Source organism: Copadichromis virginalis, linkage group LG10, assembly GCF_057382275.1.
Source record: "Copadichromis virginalis isolate Kocher_CV1m ecotype Utaka linkage group LG10, C_Virginalis_male_GT1.1, whole genome shotgun sequence".
NCBI lineage: Eukaryota > Metazoa > Chordata > Actinopteri > Cichliformes > Cichlidae > Copadichromis > Copadichromis virginalis.
Window position 1 is genome coordinate 26,146,482 of NC_140627.1, and position 23,698 is coordinate 26,170,179.

Consider the following 23,698-nt stretch of genomic DNA (forward strand, 5'->3'; position numbering starts at 1 on the left):
TTATTTTTTATTTTTTGTGTCTGCTCCCAGGATCAAACTGGGAATCTATGTAAACCACTACACATAGACCACTACGCAAATTTATTTATTGTTATTATTTATTTATTATTTTTAGTTTTCAAAAATTTTCTTTATTTTTGGTTTCAATTTTATTTCTGTTTGTAAGACTTTTTAGTCTGTTTTAGCAATCATTAAATAATTTTTTTTTAAATAATTTTTAAAAAAATGCCTGTCATGTTTGCCATTTTATTTATTTTTGTTCATACAATGGAAAAACATGTTTAGTATTGAAATCATGTCTAGCATGGGAAGTTTTAAACAAATAGTTCACGATTAAAAACAGATTTAAAAAGAATTGTTAAAATAATCATAGTTTTATTAGGAATTATAGTTTTATTTATATATATTTTCCCAGTCATTTGTGTTCATTGCATTCTGGAAGCGATTAGAGGGAGAATTGAGGCCACTTATTATCTGCTGTTTTCATTTTGTTAAATTAATATGAAGATATATTTTTTTAGGTGATCATTTAAACCTGTGACTTTTCCTGTGTCCAGGACTCCACACCTGCTTTGTGTGTAAAAAGCGCGGTGAGGATGTGCGGCGCTGCATGATCCCTGTGTGCGGGAAGTTTTATCATGGCGAGTGCATCGCCAACTACGCCCCGACCGTACCCGTGAACAGAGGTTTCCGCTGCTCCATCCACGTTTGCCTCACCTGCTTCATCGCTAATCCCAACAGCTCCAACATCTCTAAAGGTAATCAGAGGACGCTCAGACCGCACCTTCGCTGTAATCACCCGTCTTGCGCCGTGGCATTTACTCTCCTCTTTACGTCTACAGGTCGGCTGGTACGTTGCGTGCGCTGCCCGGTTGCCTATCACGCTACAGATCTTTGTATGGCAGCGGGCAGTGTTGTACTCTCCAACAACAGCATTGTCTGTCCTAACCATTTCACCCCCCGCCGCGGCGTCAAGAATCACGAACACGTGAACGTCAGCTGGTGCTTCGTCTGCACTGAAGGTACAGATGCGAAAGGAAACTCCAGACCAGACTAAACTGGTTTTGTTGCTGAGCTGTTTTCTTCACCTCAGATTTATATTTTATTTCACCTTACGGTTACGAATTACAGTCAGGTGGAAAATAAAGTACCGGTAAGGTTTTATGTCAGGATATTAATAAATCATCTGGTTCTCACAAAGTATTTTACGATCACCAACACGTGGCATATGTCACTGTCATTATTTATTTAACAAAAACTGAACCAAAATCCAGAATTACTGTATGAAAAACTTAAGAATACCTTTTATTGTTTCCACAAGAACTAAGATTTTTGTTTAATTCATCATCATCGTTGTTTCAAAGGCTAGAGCTGAAGACCAAATTTCTGCTCTAAGGTAAACTTTCAAACTGGTCCAAAAACATGCAAAATCCACTGGAGATGCAGCCTCAACAGGCAGAAAAGCGTTTAGTGAAATACAGTTTTAATACATTTAAAAACATGGACAAAATTGAAGTAAAATAGACATAAAGCACCCAGAAAGGGTTAGGCCATAGACTCATTTGGACATAATCAAAGACCCAAGGCTCTTGGGAGCTCCCACTTTTTTAGGAATGGAAGTTTCCAGTTTTGGTCTGCTCTGGCAGGTGTTCTGGAAAATTTGGTATTTTCCAGTGTCTCATTGTTTACTATACCCAGTGGGATAGTGCCACAGAGTCCAACGGACTCCCACAAAATCACCACAGAGTCCCGCAGACTCTGTGGCAGCCAAGCCAAGTAATGATCTTAGAGAAGCAGTTGTTACTGCCTATCTGTCTGGGAAGGGTTACAAGTAGATTTCCAAACAATTTAAAGACCATCATTCTACCGTGAGAACGATCATTCACAAGTAGAAACTGAACACAGCTGCCAAACTTCCCAGAAGTGGACATTCCAGCAAATTTACCCCAACGTTGTTTAGCAAAACTGCAAAAAGCCCAAGAGCTGCATGTCAGACTCTCAAGGCCTCACCTGAAGTTCTTGATGGTACAATTTGAAAAAAAGAATGAACAAGTATGGCTTGTTTTGAGAGGTTTGTAGGAGAAAGAACATGGCACTACAGCTCAGTTTTCGCACAAGTCGGATCTGAACAAACCACAAGACTACTGGAATAAAGACCTTTGGATAGATGAGACCAAAGGGGAGATGTTTGACTGTAATGCGAAAAACGAAACAAGCCAATCAGCTGGAACATCTTATACCAGCTGCTGATGGTGGAAGTGTGATGATTTGGGCTTGTTTTACAGCAACAGGACCTTAAAGTCATTGAGCCAACCATAAACTCCTCTGTATACATACAGAGTACATATAGGACTAAATGTGAGACCAGCCGTCTGACAAGCTTTAGCTGTCAGACGGCTGGCTTCATGATTCATTGATGAGAGGTTAATGCAATGCTGTCCCTCCTCCTGTGCTCCAGGGGGCAGCCTACTCTGCTGTGAGTCCTGTCCTGCTGCATTTCATCGGGAGTGTCTGAACATCGAGATGCCCAAAGGCAGCTGGTACTGCAACGACTGCAAGGCCGGGAAGAAGCCTCGCTATAAAGACATTGTATGGGTCAAAGTTGGGCGCTACAGGTCAGCTATGACCCACAGAGTCTTTTAAATCTGAAAAGTCAGACGCACGTCATCAAATCCTTTATTCTCCCATTTTCTGCTCCATAAGGTGGTGGCCGGCAGAGGTCAGCCATCCCAAAACAATCCCAGAAAACATCCAGAGAATGAGGCACGATGTCGGCGAGTTCCCCGTTCATTTCTTCGGCTCCAACGACTACCTGTGGACCTACCAGGCCAGAGTCTTCCCTTACATGGACGTGGACGCCAACAGCAAGGAAAAGATGGGTAAAGGGGTTGATGCGACCTACAAAAAAGGTAGGCAAAAGTAAAATTTGTCCTTTGATCGGTTTGATATCATGGTTTGTGTTTGCGATCGCTGACTTTTGACGTCCTTCCTCAGCTTTGGAGGAGGCGGCTGTGCGGTTCCGTGAGCTGCAGGCAGAGAAGGAGCTTCGGCAGCTTCAAGAGGACAGGAAGAACGACAGGAAGCCTCCTCCATACAAACACATTAAGGTAATGGAGGTGCCTTTACTTTGAAATCAAGCTGCTTAAATCACAAAGAAACTGTAAAAAGCTTTCTTCATAAGTTGACTTAAAAAATGAGGTTTGATTGTAATGCTCGGTGATGAGTGATACACACCTTTCTGACTCATTCAGGTTAATCGACCAATAGGAAAGGTTCAGATCTTCACTGCCGACCTCTCAGAGATCCCCCGCTGTAACTGCAAGAAGACAGATGATAGTCCATGTGGGATGGACTCCGAGTGTATCAACCGCATGCTGCTCTACGAATGCCATCCACAGGTACCGAAACACCTTCATCACGCTCATGCACAGCTACAGATGGATTCACTGACTGATCCAAATCATTGAATTCAGGTGTTCCAGTCACTTCGATGGCCACAGGTGTATTAAATCATACAGACTGCTTCTACAAGTATTTTAATCCAGTTAGTTTGGTTTCATTTTTTTCTAGAATTTTATTGTACAAGGTGCATGATCTAAGTGTTTTTAGTTATTTAGTGAAATTTTCTACTTTCAGGATGTTAAGAAATGTGTTTAAAAATCTACTATGCTGCCACCAATAGCTGTGCTTGACCAATTGGAGTTTAGTGGGGCTAAGACGTAATAGTTGTATTGCTCCAGATCTTCTAAAGTTGAATCGGGAACTTTAGCGGCTGCCTGCCCTGGACTTTGCAGCCAGGTGTCGAGTATCTGACCGAGGCCGCTTCTTTACTTGCAGGTTTGCCCGGCGGCCGAGCGGTGCCTCAACCAGGCGTTCACCAAGCGTCAGTACAGCCAAGTAGAGATCTTTAGGACGCTGTCTCGAGGCTGGGGGCTCCGCTGTGTCCATGACATTAAGAAGGTAACCGCAGTGCTGCTGCTGTTGCTGCTGGAATTCCCATCATAAGCCAGGAGTGAATGATCCACATTTCCCGTATGTGTTTGTTCTCTCAGGGTCAGTTTGTGAGCGAGTATGTCGGGGAGGTGATCGATGAGGAGGAGTGCAGGTCGAGGATCAGACACGCTCAGGACAACAACATCTGTAACTTCTACATGTTAACTCTTGACAAGGTACGACTCAGAGCCACGTGTGTTTTTAGGGTGTTTTCACATTAGCCTGTTACGTTCAGTTCACTTATGCAGGTGTGTACACATTAATCGCAAAACAACTGCACCAAGACCCTTCAGAGGAGGAGGTCTCATTCAGTTCCTAACCGATTCGTTTATGGTGTGAAAGTGATCAGACCTCAACCAACTATCAGGTGAACGTTGGAAGTTTAAATTAACATCTTCCCGTAGCCACATATATTTTGCATTCTGGGATGCAACAGGGTAACTTCGATGTACAAAGGTCTGTATGGGCTGGCAACCAGCTGTAAAATGTAAATTATCGTTTCATCATATCTTCCCTAATAACTAAGTGGAAAGAAACCAAACCACAGGAAAATACTTCAAGTTTACAAACCCATTAACTAGGGCTGTGCGATATGACCAAAATCTCATATCCCGATATAAGACATCTATCGTCCGATAACGATATAAATCACAAAAATTTAACATTTTCTGTAAATTCTGTGAATCTCGCGCAGCTCGACTTGCGGGAAGTGTTTCCAGCTGGGTGTCATGTACCTGGAGTCGAGTGTTGTAACCGATGCATGAAACGATACATTTTTAGACATAAGTTGTAACAGCCGCCGTTTTCTTTGTGAGTATTTATTACACAGCGTGCTGCGTTTGAGTCTAAGGTTTATTTTTTTTAGCACCTGACGGCTCTATGTTGCTTTTCATCGGAAAACACTCTGCATCGTCTTTCATATCGTTAGCTTCATAGCATAAGTGCCTAAGTCATTGACTTAGTCAAATGACTTAGGCAATTATGCTATGAAGCTAACGATATGATTCAGTTTATTTTGAAAAGTCTCAACAGGATCTTGAGCTTTATTGTGAAAGGTTTATGTGGAAAATAAACAAGCGGACACGTGATGCTGTTACCTTGTTGCTAACGACAAGGCATTAAAACAAGCGCTTGTCTGTCTGTAGTGTGGTTATATTAAATATAAGAGAAAGAGAGAACTTTAAGAAAATAATATAGCCACTACAGTGACCATCAAAACGATGAAAAAATATTGCCATAAACAGTTTATTTTGCGACACCACGAAACAAATGATAGCGTAAAATGAAACATTAGACGTCATCCGATACATATCATTATATCGAAAAGCCCTACCATTAACTGATTTGGACCAGAGTAAATGAACTATAACTGTGAAAACGCTGCTAACCTCAAGAGCAACCCTATTCAAGACTACAGAATGCACTAACTGAGGTTTTGCAGCTACGTGGCCGCTTACTACATGACATTAACTTGTCAGTTATTATGAATGTGTGACAATCATGGTGGCCATGTTGGATCAAGTGAATAAGGCCCCAGTCACATTGGGTCAGAGCTCAGTTAGTGGCCTCCCCAACTTTGTCTAGTAACTGGTAGTGTCGTTTTTCTTTTTGAGCGAGTATAGAGGATAAAGTGGTCAATGTAGTTCTGAGGAGAAATAACAAGTGCATCAACATTAACCAAGGACTTGAGCCTTAACAGGGAACACAGAAGAGTGTTTAAAGCAGTCCAAATTAAGGTTTAAGAAAAAAAAACAGTAGCAAACTGCCACATGGTTAGATTAAATCTAATTAAGATCTAAAATTATTTACTTACACAGAACAGCTTTGGAGTAAAGCCTCTGAACATGAATGGCTTTCCTAGATCTCTTGTTTCCTGCCGTCTCTTTTTTTCAATCAATACCTCCTGATAGGTATGAATGCACTTCTAACAGAATCGTGTGTTTGGTAGTTTTAACCTTGTTACCAGCAGTAGATGCTTTCTTGGCACTTTGGAAATTTCATGGCCAGACCTGTGTTTGAGTACAGGTTATAGCTACAACTTCAAACTAGAGACCTATACAGTAATTAAGTTTAATTTAATTTCTTGTTGGATGACTTTGTGTTTTAGGATCGGATCATTGATGCTGGGCCGAAGGGGAACGAGGCACGCTTCATGAACCACAGCTGTCAGCCAAACTGTGAGACGCAGAAGTGGACGGTGAACGGTGACACCCGGGTGGGACTGTTCGCTCTCATCGACATTGCCGCAGGTTCGCCGCCTCTTACAGATCAGAAGATAGAAGTTGTTTCTATCTTGATGTTTGGTGATGCCAGCAAGCCACTCTCACTCATTTGTGTTTATCCTTTCAGGCACAGAGCTCACCTTCAACTACAACCTGGAGTGTTTGGGCAACAGGAAGACAGTGTGTAAATGTGGAGCATCAAACTGCAGCGGCTTCTTAGGCCTCAGGCCAAAGGTGAGAGGAGGGACACGCCACAAAAATTAATAACCACCTGTGTTTGTTTGGGAATAACCTACTCCTCTGCTCTCTGAACCAGAACAACCCCCCGCCTGATGATAAAGATCGCAAGCTGAAGAGGAGAGGTCACGGCAAGAGGAAGAAAAAGGTGGTGTTGACCAAAGAAAGGGAGGACGAGTGTTTCATCTGCGGAGACGGAGGACAGATGGTGTCATGTAAAAAACCTGGATGTCCCAAGGTTTACCATGCAGACTGCCTGAACCTCACCAAGAGGCCTGCAGGTCAGTGACTTAATTTATTTAGGATTTTCTCTAATCCACACAATATCACCCAGTTTTTATGAAAATAAAATGTAGGATGGTCCCAAAACAGATCTATGCCACCAAATGTTTATTACAGCTGGTGGAAATGTTGTTGTGGTCCTCAGTGAAATAAAGATTCCTTAATGTTCTTGCATTTGTTGTAGGTCGGTGGGAATGTCCGTGGCACCAGTGTGACATATGCAGTAAGGAGGCTGCGTCCTTCTGCGAACTGTGCGTCAGTTCCTACTGCTGCCAGCACCGTGACGGCCTGCTCTTCATCTCCAAACTGGACGGCAAGCTGTCCTGTAGTGCCCATGACCCCTGCGGGGAACCGCTAGAAGCAGGCGAGATCCGAGAGTACACACCCGAACCCACAGCCCTCACCTCAGGGCTGGGCATGGCGGTCATTCCCTCCTCTGCTACTAACACTACCTGCAACGTTAACCCGACTGCCAGGAGGGCCTGGGACGTAAGCACCGGTGCCGGCATGTGCGCGTCAGAGTCCTTTCCTGCTTTTTCCATCCCAGTACCTATCACTATTCCCGTCGCAGCTCCTGCAACGTCGCCTCCTCCCAGTAGTTCTGATGCTCCCAGCAGCCCGCACGTGTTCGACCTCCCCCACTACTCGCCCATCTCCTCATATGAGGAGGAGAGGGATGTCTTGGAGGAAGACCTGTTGGCTGAAGAAGAGGAGGAGGAGGAGGAGCTGTTGGAAGAGGGTGATGCAGAGAGGCATAAATCAGACACTAGTGAAGACGACAGAGAGACGGTAATGGAGGAGGAGGGGGTCGAATACCTGGAGCTCAAAGATGAAGAAGAAGAAGAGGAGGAGGAGGATGAAGAAGAGGAGTGACGCACAGAGGATCATTATTTACAGAGTCACTACAGTGAGGAAGCACATGGAGGTTACTCAGTTACAGTCACTGTTAATGTTCAGTATTCAGTTGGATGTATGGAGGGGCTTTTAGGAGAAAACTACATTTAAAAAAATAAACAAATTGTGAGGTTTATAAATAAAAAATATAATATAATATAATTTATGTATACACTGACACACATCCAACAATTTTGCAGTTTATTTATGCTTGCATTACATGTAGTTTTACCCTGGTAATCACTCCCTACCTCCATCTACACACCTGCTACGAGTGCACAAAAACTATCCGGACCCGGGACATCAATCATGAGACTTGGAAACACATTTCATCTTTTTTTGTTTTGTTTTCTCACGTTTGTTGGAGGTGTAGGTCAGGTGTCCTATGAAGCTTTGTGCGGTTAGAGGCAGATGTTTTATGCTAGAAAAGAGAGTCACAGCTGGGCTCGGTTTGTGACTTCTACTGAGTTAAATCGGGATTATGTTTACATCCGTGCAGTTTGAGGCCGTGTCAGAAAAACGTTGTATTTGTCTAGAATTAAACTAGCTGAAGTTCTCTGTGTCCTTTTTAAAGCTTTTCTTTCTAATCTGAACACTGTTGAACCACCACAACCAACTCGCCCTTGTGGTCCAGTTGTCGGGACGCACGATGCTGGCAACACCTGCCACAAAGGCCCGAGTCAACGTACACGCAGGACTCCATATCCTGGGAATATTAATTGTTGCTTATATTAAATCCACTCTCCTCTCCATTTCCAGTTCTTCATGATGACTCACATCAATTAGTTGGTGCTTCAAGATCCAGGACTACCAGTGAAGATATGACAGGCTGCCTGGAGTAGTCTTAACCATGCCAACTTTGTCTTTCCTGGTGTTGTTGGGAAAAACAAAATGCAGTATAATGGAATCAACTGTTTTTTTAATACATGTAGATTTGGTTTGCAGCTACAAATAGACTCTAGATTCGAACATTTCATGCCAAAAAAAAAAGATTAACTGTTTGAAAGTTAAAGTGTGAAAGATTTCGTGCCATCCTGGGACATTCAGCTCCACTGTTGTTGGACTGCAGGCTCACGTCGTCCAACAACTAATGGTGTGCAACGTGAAATGAACGCTCAGCCTTGCCCTTGCAGTCGGAAAGAAAAGGTAGCACTCAGTTGGCTCCAGTGTGTGTGCTGTGCTCTGTAGTCATTATTTATTCGCTGGTCTGTGACGCACAAACGGTGACGAGGGAGGGAGGGAGAGCGGCGGGGTCGATGCCCTCCTCCCCTCGTTCTTGACCCCCGCACTTCTCGGGGAAACAAAAGTCTTTCGGAGGGAGCAAAAACGTTTGAAACGGCGGACTCCTGTCACCACGCTTGCACTTGGGTATGTGTTCTTGCCACATTTCGCTCTGTCTTCAAGCTTAATATTGTCTGTGTGTTATCTGCCAATGCCTTAGAGTGTATTTCTTTGGAGATATTTTTAAGGAACAATGTCGCCCCTGTGAAAGCCAAGTTTCCCTACTAATGCCTTTTTACAGTTGCCCAACAAGAAATGTCTCATTCCAGTGTAATTATGTTAGATCTCAACCACTGACCTGTCAAAACAACTGCTATATAAATATATAAGAAGACATGAAATAAGCATCTTGTGGCTCGTATCTTTTTTTTTGTTTTGAGATTAATAATTATAAATCTGAAAAGAGATCTGTGAGATACTTGGATGCTTTTTAAAGCCAATAATGTCAATTTTTAAAATAATTACATTATACCACATTATTATTTAATTAAAATAAATCACACAAGTCAAGGATCCAAATTAGTATGTTTTCACTACTATAGATATATAGAAATATATATTTTTTTAATATGATATTTTGTGAATTATCAAAATTTTCTTTTTTATAACGACAGGACAGTCTGGGCAATAAGTTACAACTTTTTCCATTATTTTCCATTTATTTCTTACAATTTATGCCCAAAGAGTCATGGTGACAGATTTCCTTCATTGCAGCATTTTTTTATGCTTTTGAAATTGCACTTATTTTTCTAATACTAAAATATGTCATGGATTAAGTGTGTAGTTAAAACTTATTTATATCAAGAAAAAGGAGTTTCACTGGTCCGATCCACTAAAGTGGGCTGTAAGTGTGGGATAAAAAGCCAAACATACCAACCTGAATCAAAAAGGTTTTTAGTATTCCTCGAATTCACTTCTGTAGGCAAACGTGCAAAGATTTATGCTGATATGCAATCCAATGCCAAAATTGCGCATATACAGTATTTTTGTCAGTCTTTGCCAAATATTACACACAAGCAAAATACTGTGGATCAATTCAAACTTACAATCTATCTGCGTTCTGAAACATTCTTGGAATGAGCCTTTTATTTTTCAGAACAGATGTGGACATCAGTTGTTTTTTAAAAAATATTTGCATCAATATTGAACATCAACACATCAAAGCAGCAACCTACAAGTCCATTGCGCAGTACAACTTAAAAGGCAATAAATTAGTGACTCGAATCTTAAATATAGCTTTAAATGTTTGTGGGACATTACAATGTTAGCCCACGAGGCTTTTCGCTGATCGTCCTTCTGCAGAAGAGCTTCTTCCTGAAATCATTTGAACATTCCAAGATTTTCCTGCTAGAAATCTGTCAGATATATTTCTTTCTTTGAGAGATGCATTCAAACTTAGAAAAACAGTAGATTATTTGTAGAAAAGTAACATTTCCTAAAAATGTTCTTTTAGGCAGCTCAGGCCATGCAATTTAATTACAGATATGTGGGCGTGTTGTTAGTCACCTCCTTAAAACCAGCTTATTTTTCGGACATTTTTACAGAAATTGTAGCTTATGATGCAAAACAGATCTGTTTTAGCAGCATTTAGTGTTCTTGCTGTGTTGGACACAGCAATTGGACTTCATACTGGATTTTTTTTGGGGGGGGGGGGGAATTTACACCCAATTCAGGCATTATTATTTAAATTATTTTGTCTTTGGGAATTATGCTTTTTGGGCCACAGTTTTTGGGGGGTTTTGTGGGTGTTGGTGCACTACCTTGAGTGGCAACTAGGACAAATGCACAACAAGTCTGAGTAGTGGCAGCGTACGGCGCTTTCGTGGCTGACACATGGCAAAAGATGTACTGTTACTGTAAAGGCCTCTATAAAGAAAAATGTCGTGTGTTTTGCCAGTTTTTCAAGTATTTCACTTAAAAATGCAGCGGGTAGAAAACTAGAAAAGACAAACCAAGATTGTGCCAGAATCTACAACCTTCATCCTGAAGCATGAGCTTAGTTTGGTCTCCACACAGGATTCAAACCCTACTCTTCTGGGTAAAAATTCTTCTGCAAAACCCAATAAGCTACCACATATGAATTCTTACTCAGGCTTTTTCTTTTCTTTTTTTAAACTTAACTGATTGATTTCTTTTAAAGCCTAAAATCAGAGCGTAGAGGAGTTGCATGAGTCTAGCGCCCTCTTGAAAGGTTATTATGGGTCATGTTGCCTACCCCGGCTTTAATTAAGAGCAGGAACACAAGTAGTTTTCTGACACACTTCATCCTAGCTGGCTTCTCCATCTGTGTAGCCTTGACTGAACATGAGCAGGACTGACAGATGTGTTTCCACAACAATGTTAAATACAGTTGGAGGTAAACAAAATCAGCATTTGCAAACAAACAACTCCCCCTCCCAAAACACAGCAACCGCTAAAACACACAGCATCAATCGAGTTCTCTTTCAGTCTGGCTTCAGTGAGGATCCCACACCCTTACCACTGCAGGCTGTTGTCCAACCACAGTGTTGCTTCTGATTGTTTAACACTGTGAACTTGGGGAGGCTTATCGCCCTGTGGGCTGCAGGAAAGTCACAAGTTGATATGGTGATAAATATGAATAACTTGGTGAAAAAAGTGGGCGTGGTGGTCTTTAAGTCCCTCACCACCCAGCAGTTGAGGATCCTCTTCCCCAAAGTCTTGCAGCTCTCAGTTCATTATGGCACAAAAGAAAAAAAGAAACATATCCAACAAAGTATAAAGAGTTTTGTTTGATTTTCCTTTTTGTGATTTGGTACCACATTCATAGATGAGTTACAGCTTTCCAGCATTTCCAGGTTTGACTCCAGCTGAGGGAATGCAAACACTTCCTGTCCTGCTCCTCAGCATCAGTTGTTGTGACAACAGGAGTAGAAATAAGAGTCCTTCTTCTGGCCTAAGTCGACGCCCGTTTCCTCTGCTATGAAACAAAAGTGATAGGACTTAAAATTAGTTTGAGATCATTTCCAGGAGATAAACACATTGCATATTGCTTTTACATTTTGATAGTTTGTATAGATTAGAGAAAGTCCTGCCAAACCTAAGGAAACCTGTTTCACCCATTTCCCATTTAAGTTAATTAGCTGAAAGCTCTAACTTTATATTCACATCTAAAAGACTGGTACTGGTCTTTTTTCCCCAAAATTTTAGCAACAAAGCTAATAGATATATTTCTCCAAAGTCTAAACTTTTCTATAAGGTCCCGCGTCTACTATATTATAGGTCAGTAATTTGTAACTTACTCCATTTTATGATGGTGTTCCTCAGGGATCATTTCTGGGACCACTGATATTTTCTAAGTATGAATGGCTACTTCATATCACTTGTGTCACAGTTAATTTCTGCTTTTTTATTTTGGATTAATACTATTTAAAAGCCCAAAATGTGATCCCTCATGCACCATCCCATCTGAGCACTAATACTGTAGTGTCTAAATCTCAGCTATACATTTACCAAACAGAAATTCTTGGACCCAAAAAAAAAAAAAAAAAAAAAAAAAGAACGAACAATTGGTCTCAGCATTGTTTATTTATTACATATTCTGAAAGGATTTTTATTAATTTCTGTGCAAAAAAGTTTTGTTTTTTTTAAATCCATGAATTTTGTTTGTGAAATGTTATAACTTGGTTTCTTATTTTTTTTATTTTAAAAAGTATTTGTTTTAATACTACTAGAAAAAAATCTTTAGATATAAAGTATGTTGACTTGTATTCCATATAACTATATGCTAGTTTAACATCATAATATAGATGAACTATTGATTTTGATGGAGTAACAACAAATTGCAATAAAGTAAATTAAATATAAAGTCATTAAATAAAAGTCAAGGGCTTTTATTTGTAATCCTTTGTTACTTCCATGCTTTTCTTTAATTCAAACACGTTTGTGGATGTGTAACATTTTTAATATTTTCTGCACAGATGCTAAACCTTTAACTTTAAAAAATTAGATTTTCCTGAAAGTTCTGCAGTAAATTCTGCTACGGATAACATAACTTCAAACAAATTTCCATTACCCTTGCCACATGAATTGATATAAAGATAACAAAAACAATCTGTGTACATGAACGACACGCTTACCTGTCATATACTGGAAAGCAGTGCTGTTGTAATCCTCTGCAACTTTCTGGAATAACTCATCTGGAAAGCAGAGGAAGAATGAGGCCTGTCAGTTTCCATCAGTTCGTATCTGTCATGGCCAACAAAAACAAGCCAACTCACATTCCTAAAACCTGGTGTACAGCACGCAATAGCTTCTTTTAGTGTAAGCAGGCTGATAAGGGATGCTCCAAAACCTGCATCCAGCGAGAGAATGCTAAAAGCCACAAAGGAGACAACGCTCTTGTTCTAATTAGACTTTAATCATCAGATTCAGCCATGGCCTCACACTAGAATACTGGCAATAATCTACCAATTAATTAATCCATTCATTAAGCTTCTTAGATTAAATATTTTCTCTTGTCAGGAAGTAAATTAAATATGTCTGGCTGTGATTAGCGGAAAATTATGGTAACACTCTTTGATCACACTCGCATAAAAAAAGAGAAACACTCTTAAGTGCACAAAATTTATCAGTACATATTAAAACTATGTGCTAATAAGTAACTTAAAAATAACATTTGTCCAGTTCATGTCAGCTGTTTTGTTTGAAGAAGGGTGTGAAAATATGCAGAGATTCTCTTGGGTAAACAAAAATAAAAGGTGGACTTGGGTGAATCAGTAACCTACTTTTTATGCCATTTTGGTGGATTTTGTCATGTCAGTTTGTCCCTGTTTGATTCTGGCTACACACACCAATTCGAAAACCTCATGATGCACTACTCAGATCTTAAGCGGTCACCCTGTGTAACCTTCCTTCTGCCTCCTGTTTTTGTGAAGAAATGTGTCTAAGTTTGACCCCTGTGTTGCATTTTTACAGACAGAAAAGCTGCCAAAGAGCAACAGTTTTGATACTCTTGAAATGTTTCCAATCAAAAACTGAAAGGCTTTCATTTGCACATACAACACTGCTAAGAATACATTTAATCCAAAACTGAGTGGGTATCTGCAGCAGCTTCAAGCGTCTTTTATGAGGAGCCAACTTGTATCTGCCATGCTGTGTTCTGACCATCCTCTGATCATCCTGCATGTTAACGAAAACATACCCATATTTTTAATGCTACAGCTCACTTCCTCACTCATCAAAACCACGAATGAATGAATGAGGCTGCGGTCAGAGCCAACAACCTGTGTTACATGAAGTCTTCCGGTGACTCGAGGTCGAACTCACCTACATTATTCCCCGTTTTACTGGAGGTCTCAAAGTGCTGTGCACCAATCTCTGTGAATATTAACCAGAACATTCAGGTTAAACATCAGTCAGTCTGAAGGACAAACTTATGTAAGTGAAGAGAAATTGTGTTTGTGTTGCAACTCGGGCTGATCACACAGAGAAAGCAGACAGAAGTTAGAGATTTCTTAACATCCTTTTAACAACATCCAGAGTGTTCACAAGCTCTTCAGTATACAGTCTTTCCCCCAGTTTCAAACATGACAGCGCACGTGGAAAATCCTGTTTCTAAGGTTAAATGATCAACTTTGTCAACACATCTGACTGGTCTCTTAAAGCTGTCTCGGATACAATTTTCAAGAAAAAGACAAGAAAATATCAGAAACATTCAAGGAATCAACTATAAATCATTTTTCCACAGCTGAAGAGCATTTATAGAGTTCAAACACATATTTACAGTATATAAAGTAAGGAAAATGACTCATGTACTAAACACTCAGGGTATTTTTAAGTGACACTGTGGATACAACTGAAACTGTCTGTGATCGTCTGTAAATTTGTTCACATATAAAAGACAAAGTTGACTAGCTTTATATCAATAAACAACCAAACTAGGTTTTTTTATTCTTCCATGTTTTATGTATTTATGTTTACATTTTAGAAAATTATGAATGCCTCAACTTTAGGAATTTGAAAATTTCGAAAATCAGAAATCAGTAACCTGAAAGAAACCACAAGACTATTGCTCAACTGTTTTCATAAGTAATGCATACTGTTAAGCATACTGATGTTAATTCACTTCTGACCAGGCCACCGTCTCAGAAAGAAAACATGTTACAGCGTAATCTTTCTGCATGTCTACACTCCACTGGGCTCACCTTCAGCAAAGTCCTGAGCGTCGTGGTAGTCGATTTTGCGAAGACTCCGGTCTTCCTGGATCAGGTCGCTCTTGGTGCCACACAGGTAGATCTTACAGTGCTGCAGTGCACAACACACCAGAATAAAACACAATGTCCATTACTGACATGATGGAAATTTCAGAAATCCAATGTGGGACTTCAGCTTCAAGTAAACCTCGCTGACAGCAGACTGTGCGGCCACAGATAGTAATAACACATACATTTATCTGGATCAATAAAACAATCAAATAAAATAAAAACAATCTTCCATAAGGTTGTGGACTGAACTCTTATATTTTTTTTACTACAAACTGAACCATCTGATCACATCCATCAAGCTGAGTCTTATTTGATTAGATATTGCCTGCTTTAAATATATGGTACTTTCAGCTGTGTAAAGGACTGAAATAGAGTTCAGAATGAGACAGTGTTTTTTCAGTGCTTCATTATCCTAACAGATGCATATAAACTGACTGCTTTACAAGATGGAGGCCGGATTACCTCAGAGGCAATTACACTGAAACCCCAATTTAGCAACCAACACAGCCAACTAGCAGAGTTACACCATCATAATATAATTTTATTGTATAAATCGGCTATTGTATAAACGCAATTTGCTAACTTTACTTATGGTGTAAAACTGAATGCCCCCAAAACCCTTTTGAGCTTCCATATTAAGATGACTGTTGGGCGTGTGAAGAAAAAAAAAAAAAAAAAAAAAAAAAAAAAAAAATCACATATCAAATGACGTGCAATCATTTCAATGAAAGAAACCATCTTACCTCCTCGTAGTTTTGCAGCTCTTTGACCCAGAAGCGAGCTCGCTGGAAGCTGCTGCTGTCAGTCAGATCTGAAAGCCAAAAATATACAGCAGACTTTTCAGTATTCAACATCCTTGTCTAGACACACACACTAGGGCTGCCACGATTAGTCGACTAGTCACGATTACGTCGACTATCAAAATCGTCGACGACTGATTTAATAGTCGACGCGTCGTTTGAAGCTTTGTAAGATCACAAAAGACGTAGGAATAAGTGGCAGGATTTAAGAGTGTAATAACGGACTGAAACAGAAGATGGCAGCATTGCATGTACAAGGATGTCAGCTACCGTTAAACCCCGAAGAAGAAGAAGAAGAAGCAGCTGTGTCCCAGAATTCATAGCGCGGCCCAGCGCAGTTTCCAACAATGGCGGCAGCTGGTTAGTTTTAATGTTACTCTTATTATTCTTTCTGGGTCACAAAATAAACGTTTAACATATTTTCAGGCGAGAATGTAGCTGTGTAAACCTCAAATATCTGCTCAGTTTATCAGGACACCACATATTTTCAAAAGCGCTCCGACGTTTTCAGAGACGTCTGTTACCCACTAGCTCGTTAGCGAGGCGGGGGCGAGGCTCACTAGAGCCGTGAGAACACCGGACTCCCCGCAAATCGTTTTCAAACCCACCGCCGTCTTTCGCTACTCAGGTTAAATATATATGAGTCACTTAGATAACTTAAAATGTTATTGTTTGGCTTTTTTTTTTTAGTATTTTATTTGTTCCTGAGTAAATCAGTTTGTCTGAGATTAAAGTTATAGTTTTTACACAGCTGAATAAACGTCAAGCAGACAGCTGATTATCAGAAGTGTGAGATGCTCCAGAATATACTCCAGTGTCCTGTTATATTTTAGATAGCAAGGAGTTTATTAAACTCCACCGAAACAATCTGAAAACTTCATTAAAATTTAATAAACTATCATCTTGTCTTTATTTTTAGTTAGCACAGACCTTAAACACTTAAAGCTGTAAGCTAATGATAGTTATATAAGAGCAGATGCTGCTGGTGCAATAAGCTGTAGTTTTACGTCTAATGGATGATGATCTGATTAGTCGACTAATCGCAAAAATAATCGGTGACTAGTCGACTATCAAAATAATCGTTTGTGGCAGCCCTAACACACACACACACACACACACACACACACACCAATCCATACAGAGCAGGCACCCCATATTCGTCACACATTAAAACTAACAGCCAATCTGTCCATTATTTGTTTGATAATATAATTGATTAAATATGCTGAAAGATTAGGCTATAAGGTGAAATACAATCCAACTTAAGAAGGAGGAAGTTAAAGAAGAAAGATGTTAAACTAAACATCACAGCAGTGTGACTAATCTGCTGGGAAATGACTATCCACCGACTATTTTTACAAAGTTCCCCAATGTGGAAAAAAGACACAGATCTGAAAGCAGTTCAGGACTGGACAGTGGCTCTTTGGTTAGAGGCCAACACCACACCAACTAGTTTGCTTCTTAACACTTAAGCCAGGATTCCTTGATGCCGATTCTAGGAAATGGGGTAATACACTGAAAGAAAAAAAAAAACTGATAATGCATTACTGCCGTTTAAAAGGATTGAGAAATATAGTATCCCTAAACTCAATTTCTTTTGCCATTGACAAATTTGATATTATAGATTGCAAAGCACAACCGTACATATCTTCTATCAGAAAGCTGTGGTTTCAAATGCCTAAAATGATAGCCGTTGTTGCCACCTGTGGTTTTTCCAAGACCTTAGATAGATGGAAATGGGACCTTTCTGTCACAATAAATGATACTGAATAGGAAGATATACAGAGATTACAGACTGGAATTGAAAACCGGTGCTGCTTGAGAACCGGTTTCAAATTTTCCACAGCACTGTCATATGTGCACAGTTGAAACAGCCCAAAGCATTGGTAGCTGTAATCTTGTAATCTGTAACATGATTATTTAAAGTCGGATTAAAATGCCCACAACATGCTGAAACATTTTTCTACACAACAGCTCAAACCGGACATCACAACACCAGTTTGATTTACACGTCACCTGCTGAAATCATCACCAGGTCGAGTCAGTGTACCTGCCTTTGAAGGATTCTCCTGACTGTTTTACAGAGTGCAGTGATGGGCAGGACGTCTCATTTATGAAATGGAAACTGCTGCCTCGAGTGAGCTGTGGTAGCACCGAGCAGAACTGGTACTGAAGCCGACCCACACTTTCGTTTTGACCCTCATAACTTCAGAATTTATAATAATAATAATAATAATAATAATAATAATAATAATAATAATAATAATAATGGATTGGATTTATATAGCGCTTTTCAAGGCACCCAAAGCGCTTTACAATGCCACTATTCATTCACTCTCACATTCACACACTGGTGGAGGCAAGCTACGGTTGTAGCCACAGCTGCCCTGGGGCAGACTGAAAGAAGCGAGGCTGCCATATCGCGCCATCGACCCCTCTGGCCAACACCAGTAGGCGGTAGGGTAAAGTGTCTTGCCGAAGGACACAACGACCAGGACAGAGAGCCCGGGGATCGAACCGGCGACCTTCCGGTTACAGATGCGCTTCCCAACCCCCCTGAGCTACAGTCGCCCAAATGAGGTTGGGAAAACAAAATCTGAAACTAAGAAAAGAAACGCAGGCCAAGCTGACTTGTCACAGTTCTTGTGGTCCCCTTGTAACACATTAACAGTCACGACTCACCTATTAAAAGAACGTATCATGAAATTCAACCTGGCTGTGACTGAAAGTGAGTGAACACCATCATCTTTATAAACCAGATATGCGCGTCATAATTATCAGCAACACTGTGCTAATTTGCACACCGGCCAACCTGACATTCTTGATACTGATACTCAAAGCTGCTTAACAAACGCGATTTTGTTGCAACACTGAAGTGGTTGTAAAATTGCTCTTAAATGTGTTTTTCAGCCCTAAACAAATTATTGTGCTAACTCATGTATTTAGGCTAAGTTTAAGTTACAAGGCACCAAAAACAGTGGAAAAACAAGGATAATTAAGAAGCACCAACTTTCAACACACACAACAAATATCAGCTGATTTTGACAGGAGGTCAGGGTGAGTATCCAGTGAAGTTATTAACGTAGGAATATCTCCTCTTCACTGTAAAAGTATAGATTTACCATAGCAGACGATGGCGGCTCGAGCTCCTCTGTAGTAGATTCTGCTCATGGCTTCGTAACGCTCTGATCCAGCTGTGTCCTGAGTGGGAAACACAAAAGAGATGAACTAACTGGAACTGGAACCTAAACAGTGATGAAATGATCAGGAGAGAAGCCTTAACTTTTTGTTTAAAGCTATCATAAACAGCTCAAATGCTTTATCTTTATGCCGCAACAGGCTGTGGTTCCAAAATTTTACAGGTCAAATTAATATTATGTATTTTTTTTTACCTCTATTCTTATTACCATTTATATGAGATATGATAAAAACTACTTTCATTAATAACTATTTGCATCCACCCACACACACGCCATCATTTTTACATAGTTTCCACATTCACACAGGGAAACCATTTGTTTAGCTTCGGACTTTTAATCCTTTAGCAGGTTGAGTCAGGACAGCTATGCAGAGAGTTCTTCTAACTGGCACTAACATCGACTAATTTAAATTAAAGTTAAGATACATTAATACTGGGTACATGCTGATGACATTAATCTATTCTGAAAGGAAAATTCAGAATCATCAACCTTCAGTTAGGTAGTAATTTAAGTATGATTATACCGGTATTAAAGATATAAAGAGGCTGTTGTTTTGGTTATTTCCTAAAACAGAAACCAGGTAGTCAGTTAAAAGCTAGGTCTTTGGAAATGTGATCAACACAAACAACACAAAGGCCTGTAGGGACAAAAGCACAACATGGGGTGGAGACCAGTCAGCTTGGCTGATGGTGCACAAAAAGGAAAATTCTGGACCGTTTATTGGAATACATATGGTACATAAAGTTTTATTGTGTTGAGGAAGTTTTGGTTGTGACATAGCAAAGCTTAGCAATATTAGTTCTCTTGGTTCCAATAACTTTGAAGCTGTGACACCATGAGTGCAGTGGGTAGTTGGGTTTGGAAAAAATAGACAGAGTTACTGTTAGTATGAACCTTTTAACAGCATAAAGTAGCAACTTCAGCAGGACAAATGACATCGGACTGGCTTTGCTCTTACTCATGGCTATTTTCCGGTCTTCAAACAGAGGAAATTTTGAAAAAAGGAAAAAAAAAAAAAAAGGGAAATATACAAAATTCCTTTTTGGGTTTATGAATCTTCCATCAGCTCATTGAACTGCAAGAAAGGGATCAAATGTGAAACGACTGACTATCACAAAGCACGTGCATTTTAGGCAGCCTCTAACTCACCCATATTCCAAGAGTAATCACTTTCTCTCCCACCTGGATTGGCTTGGCAACAAAAGCAGCACCGATGGTCTGTCAGAAAGAGAGAAGCAGTGGGGTTAGACACTGCAAACATATGATATGACTGCTTTCAGCCATGTTAGATTGATATTTGTCAGATGATATGTGGATTTCGTTTTTTCTTAAAGCTTTTCTCATTTCTCTAATTTGTGCCTCCTCGAAATGTACGCAGGTTTTGACACAGAAATCAATCTCATTGCGTCATACTGAAAGACTTCGTGTCTCCTAAAATCCATCTGGAGGACAGAGGAAAGGAAGAGAGATGGCTTGATGGAGGAGCTTTAAGTAAAGATCCACAGGTGTTTTCTACATGAGTGTTGTAGGAAATGTAAGCAATATCTAGATTTTCCAGAAAATCCTAAATATGCACTTTGAATACCATTAAAAGCTATTTTTATCATTTTGACGTTAATTGTTTTTTGTTTCCATTTGTAGATTTTAAACATGATGTGTGTTTACTTACGTCTTCTATTTTAGTGTTTGTGTTTTTGGAGACTTGGAAGGCTAACAGGTTTGCCTAAACCAGAAAGCATTTTGGGTTAACTCCTGCGGCTTTAAAGAGGCTAATGACTTGTATAAAACGGGTGTGACACCTAGCTGGAATAAACGAACCACGGTGGGAAAAATACTTGATTATTTGAGATGATTAATTGGATCATCAAACTTTCTGCACCTCACAGTATTGTCACATGGTGCAATTAGAAGTGGTCCAAGATATAAAACAAGTGCCATTAATCCTGTTGGGTCTAAGAAAACAATTTATGATGCAGTCATATTTAATTGGAATCACTTTAAAATAAGGCTCATAGGTGAAGATGGCTCACTTTGTTAAAAGCCTGTTGCATTGCCCACACCTAAGCTCGAGGAATCGAGAATAAATAAACTGTTAAGTGAGAACGAGGGAGGTCAACACTGTGAGGATAAAACCAATACTTTCACACTCTCACATGGAGAAAGTCATCAACAGAGCAGCTTCCTTTACAAGATAGAATTGAGGATGTCTGCCTCATAGGCCTACAGCTGCAGAAATGAGTGAGCCTTAAATCCTTAGGTGGGGCCTCCTGGTTGTTCCAGACCTACATCTGAAGGTGCCTACTTTGGAATTACCTACCTGAGGAGATTAGGCTTGCAGAGTGGGTAACCACCTCTTAGAACTCTCTTTTACTTGATGTCTTACCTTATACTTTTGCCTTCTAGGCTCCCTTTATTCTTTTCTTATACATGTATAAGTTTACATTTTTTGTCCAACTTTAATGTTTAGATCTGCCATTGATTGGTCTGTGTTTGTCTGTTTGTCAAAGCCCTTTGCAAAGGTGGTATATATAGAATGTTTACTATACTGTTATTATTTATGGAAAATGCAGCATTAGCTTGCAGAAATGTACTAAAACATTACTGCAACCCTACTTCCTGTCAGAGCTTTGACGCATTGAAACAATCACAGACTTGATCTTCTGTTACCACAGCCTCCCTTGGGCTAAAGTTAAAACTGAAGCCCTTCATGGAGGCAGCAGACCAACATGGAAAATTGAAGTGGAGCAGCTGACACTCACATTCTGGTACGGGCCCACCAAGAAGCGATGGTGAACATATCTCTCCACCAGACTAGTCTTCCCCACGCTCTCTTTTCCTAGCATCACCACTTTGACGTCCACACGCATTGCGGTCATAACGACGGCGTCTGGAAAAGCCAGAGAAGAGACCACGGCACAGCAAACAAGGGAGAGCAGAGGGGAGTTGATTTATAAGGCAGCTGAAAAGAGAAAATACACGAGTTAGAGACTGAACTTTATAAATCATGCACTGGAAACAATGAGAAATTACCAACTTAAATCCTCACCCGTTCTGTAAGAGTCTGTTAACACCATAGTTACTTCACAGGGAATCTCACAATCATTTTTTTACGATTTGAATCTCTGGATGCATTTCTTTTCTTATTTTTTCAAAGATGAAAGTGAAACAAAACTGCAGCAGTAAGACCCAACCCTCAAAAACCTACATAAAAGTGGTAAAGAAAAAGGTACAATTGTAGCCTTAATTTCTAGTTTAATCTGACTAACAACATAAAACACGAATTATTTCCTTTAAATTTATAGCTACTACTGCATAACTGCTGCACTTGTCATTGAAAATAACCACTAATTATCATAACGTAGATTAAATATTTATACACTATGTACTTTACTATATTATTTTAAGATAACCTGAATTTAAAAGGAAAGTCTTACTAGGTGTGTTTCTATTCCTGAGATATAGAGTTAGCTTTAATTGGAGTTTTACTAAAGTCTCTTTCTTTTATTTTCTCTTAATAAAAAAAAAAGCAAAGGTGTGGTTTTACTACCTTGCATGAAGCTAGAAATGATCCAGCTAGCTTACTTGCTCAAACACGGCCGAGCATTATCTTTACAGGGTTTCAGGGCTCCCGAGTTGGGCTAGGCTACATATAAAAACATCAAAACTCACCGGGTAGCTAGCTTGACTCAACAAATCTCTCGTAGCATCAGATCTCCTCCCAGCAGGAACCAAAACCAAGGCTGAGCCCCGTCTATCAAATCCGCTTTAAAGTGGACACAGCAGCCGTCGGCTCGCTCTTCATCTCTGCTCCCAGCCTCGCAGAGCCGGGTGGTGTTAGTACTGGTAGCGCTGGCGGTTAGCTCGGTTAACGTTATTATTGTTGCGCAATGAGTGAAATTATAAACAAGCCTTCAGTCAGCTGAGCGTGTTACCGGGACACACGGGAGCCAACTGGTCATGGTTTCTGGTTATCAGGAATCCAGTCCTCTGAAAACAGGTTCAGGTTACTGCCGCTGGGGCAGACACGAAGCTAAGTATCGTCTCTGTGAAGAAAAAAATCGCCAGCTGAGCTTTGTTTGGGTGGGTGGGAACCAAATACCCAAATACCCTTGCTTCGGCAAGCGCGTACGCTAAATTGGATACGATACAGAGAAGATTAGCATGGCCCCTGCGCAAGGAACCAAATACCGGAGAGAGGCGGTTTCCAAGAGGAAGTGGACCGAGTTCTATGACACAATCGACGGATGTTGAAAGCCACAAATGACCCTACCACAACCACAGCTTTTTACTGTTATTATTTAATTCAGTCTGCCTGTGTGCACCTTAATCTCATCAGAAAATCACCCAGAAGTTAAAAAAAAGAGACTTAAATCTAGAAGAATACAAGATTACAAGTTGCACACATAATAATAATATGTATTGATTTAGCATATTATACAATTAATTCATGGATATATTTATCTCAAGCATTAATTATTGAATGAGACCACCAGGCACAAGAAAATGATCCACTTTTTTAAACTTTATTTTATAAAAACATTTTTATTCAAAAGTAACAGAGAGTC

General features: G+C 40.0%; 2 protein-coding genes and 1 pseudogene across 5 annotated transcripts in view; 2 read left to right on the plus strand and 1 right to left on the minus strand.

Moving 5' to 3' along the window:
- nsd1b (nuclear receptor binding SET domain protein 1b) overlaps positions 1–11,512 on the plus strand; it is a 37,898-nt gene extending 26,386 nt beyond the window's left edge. For both annotated transcript variants that reach the window (XM_085470849.1, XM_085470847.1), the window contains exons 13-24: positions 558–758; positions 843–1,022; positions 2,459–2,615; positions 2,704–2,909; positions 2,995–3,107; positions 3,252–3,398; positions 3,838–3,960; positions 4,053–4,169; positions 6,101–6,242; positions 6,343–6,449; positions 6,532–6,733; positions 6,919–11,512. In XM_085470849.1, coding sequence (XP_085326975.1) covers positions 558–758; positions 843–1,022; positions 2,459–2,615; positions 2,704–2,909; positions 2,995–3,107; positions 3,252–3,398; positions 3,838–3,960; positions 4,053–4,169; positions 6,101–6,242; positions 6,343–6,449; positions 6,532–6,733; positions 6,919–7,607 — 2,384 coding nt within the window. In that variant the 3' untranslated portion in view covers positions 7,608–11,512. The remainder of the gene's footprint in view (positions 1–557; positions 759–842; positions 1,023–2,458; positions 2,616–2,703; positions 2,910–2,994; positions 3,108–3,251; positions 3,399–3,837; positions 3,961–4,052; positions 4,170–6,100; positions 6,243–6,342; positions 6,450–6,531; positions 6,734–6,918) is intronic.
- rab24 (RAB24, member RAS oncogene family) lies at positions 9,788–23,227 on the minus strand. Of its 3 annotated transcripts, none has more exons than XM_085470851.1 (9): positions 22,803–23,227; positions 21,893–22,020; positions 20,283–20,351; positions 19,056–19,134; positions 15,877–15,944; positions 15,074–15,173; positions 14,196–14,246; positions 13,007–13,066; positions 9,788–11,847 (listed from the first exon to the last, which is right to left on the minus strand). In XM_085470851.1, the coding sequence occupies exons 2-9, from the start codon at positions 22,007–22,009 to the stop codon at positions 11,777–11,779; spliced, it is 615 nt and encodes a 204-aa protein (XP_085326977.1). In that variant the 5' UTR covers positions 22,010–22,020; positions 22,803–23,227; the 3' UTR covers positions 9,788–11,776. The 3 variants fall into 3 exon arrangements, with proteins under 3 accessions (XP_085326977.1, XP_085326978.1, XP_085326976.1); XM_085470852.1 differs by having other exon boundaries at positions 9,788–11,844; positions 21,893–22,092; XM_085470850.1 differs by having other exon boundaries at positions 21,893–22,092.
- Positions 23,228–23,238: 11 nt separating this feature from the next.
- LOC146700598 (U6 spliceosomal RNA) lies at positions 23,239–23,338 on the plus strand (annotated as a pseudogene).
- Positions 23,339–23,698: the final 360 nt, after the last annotated feature.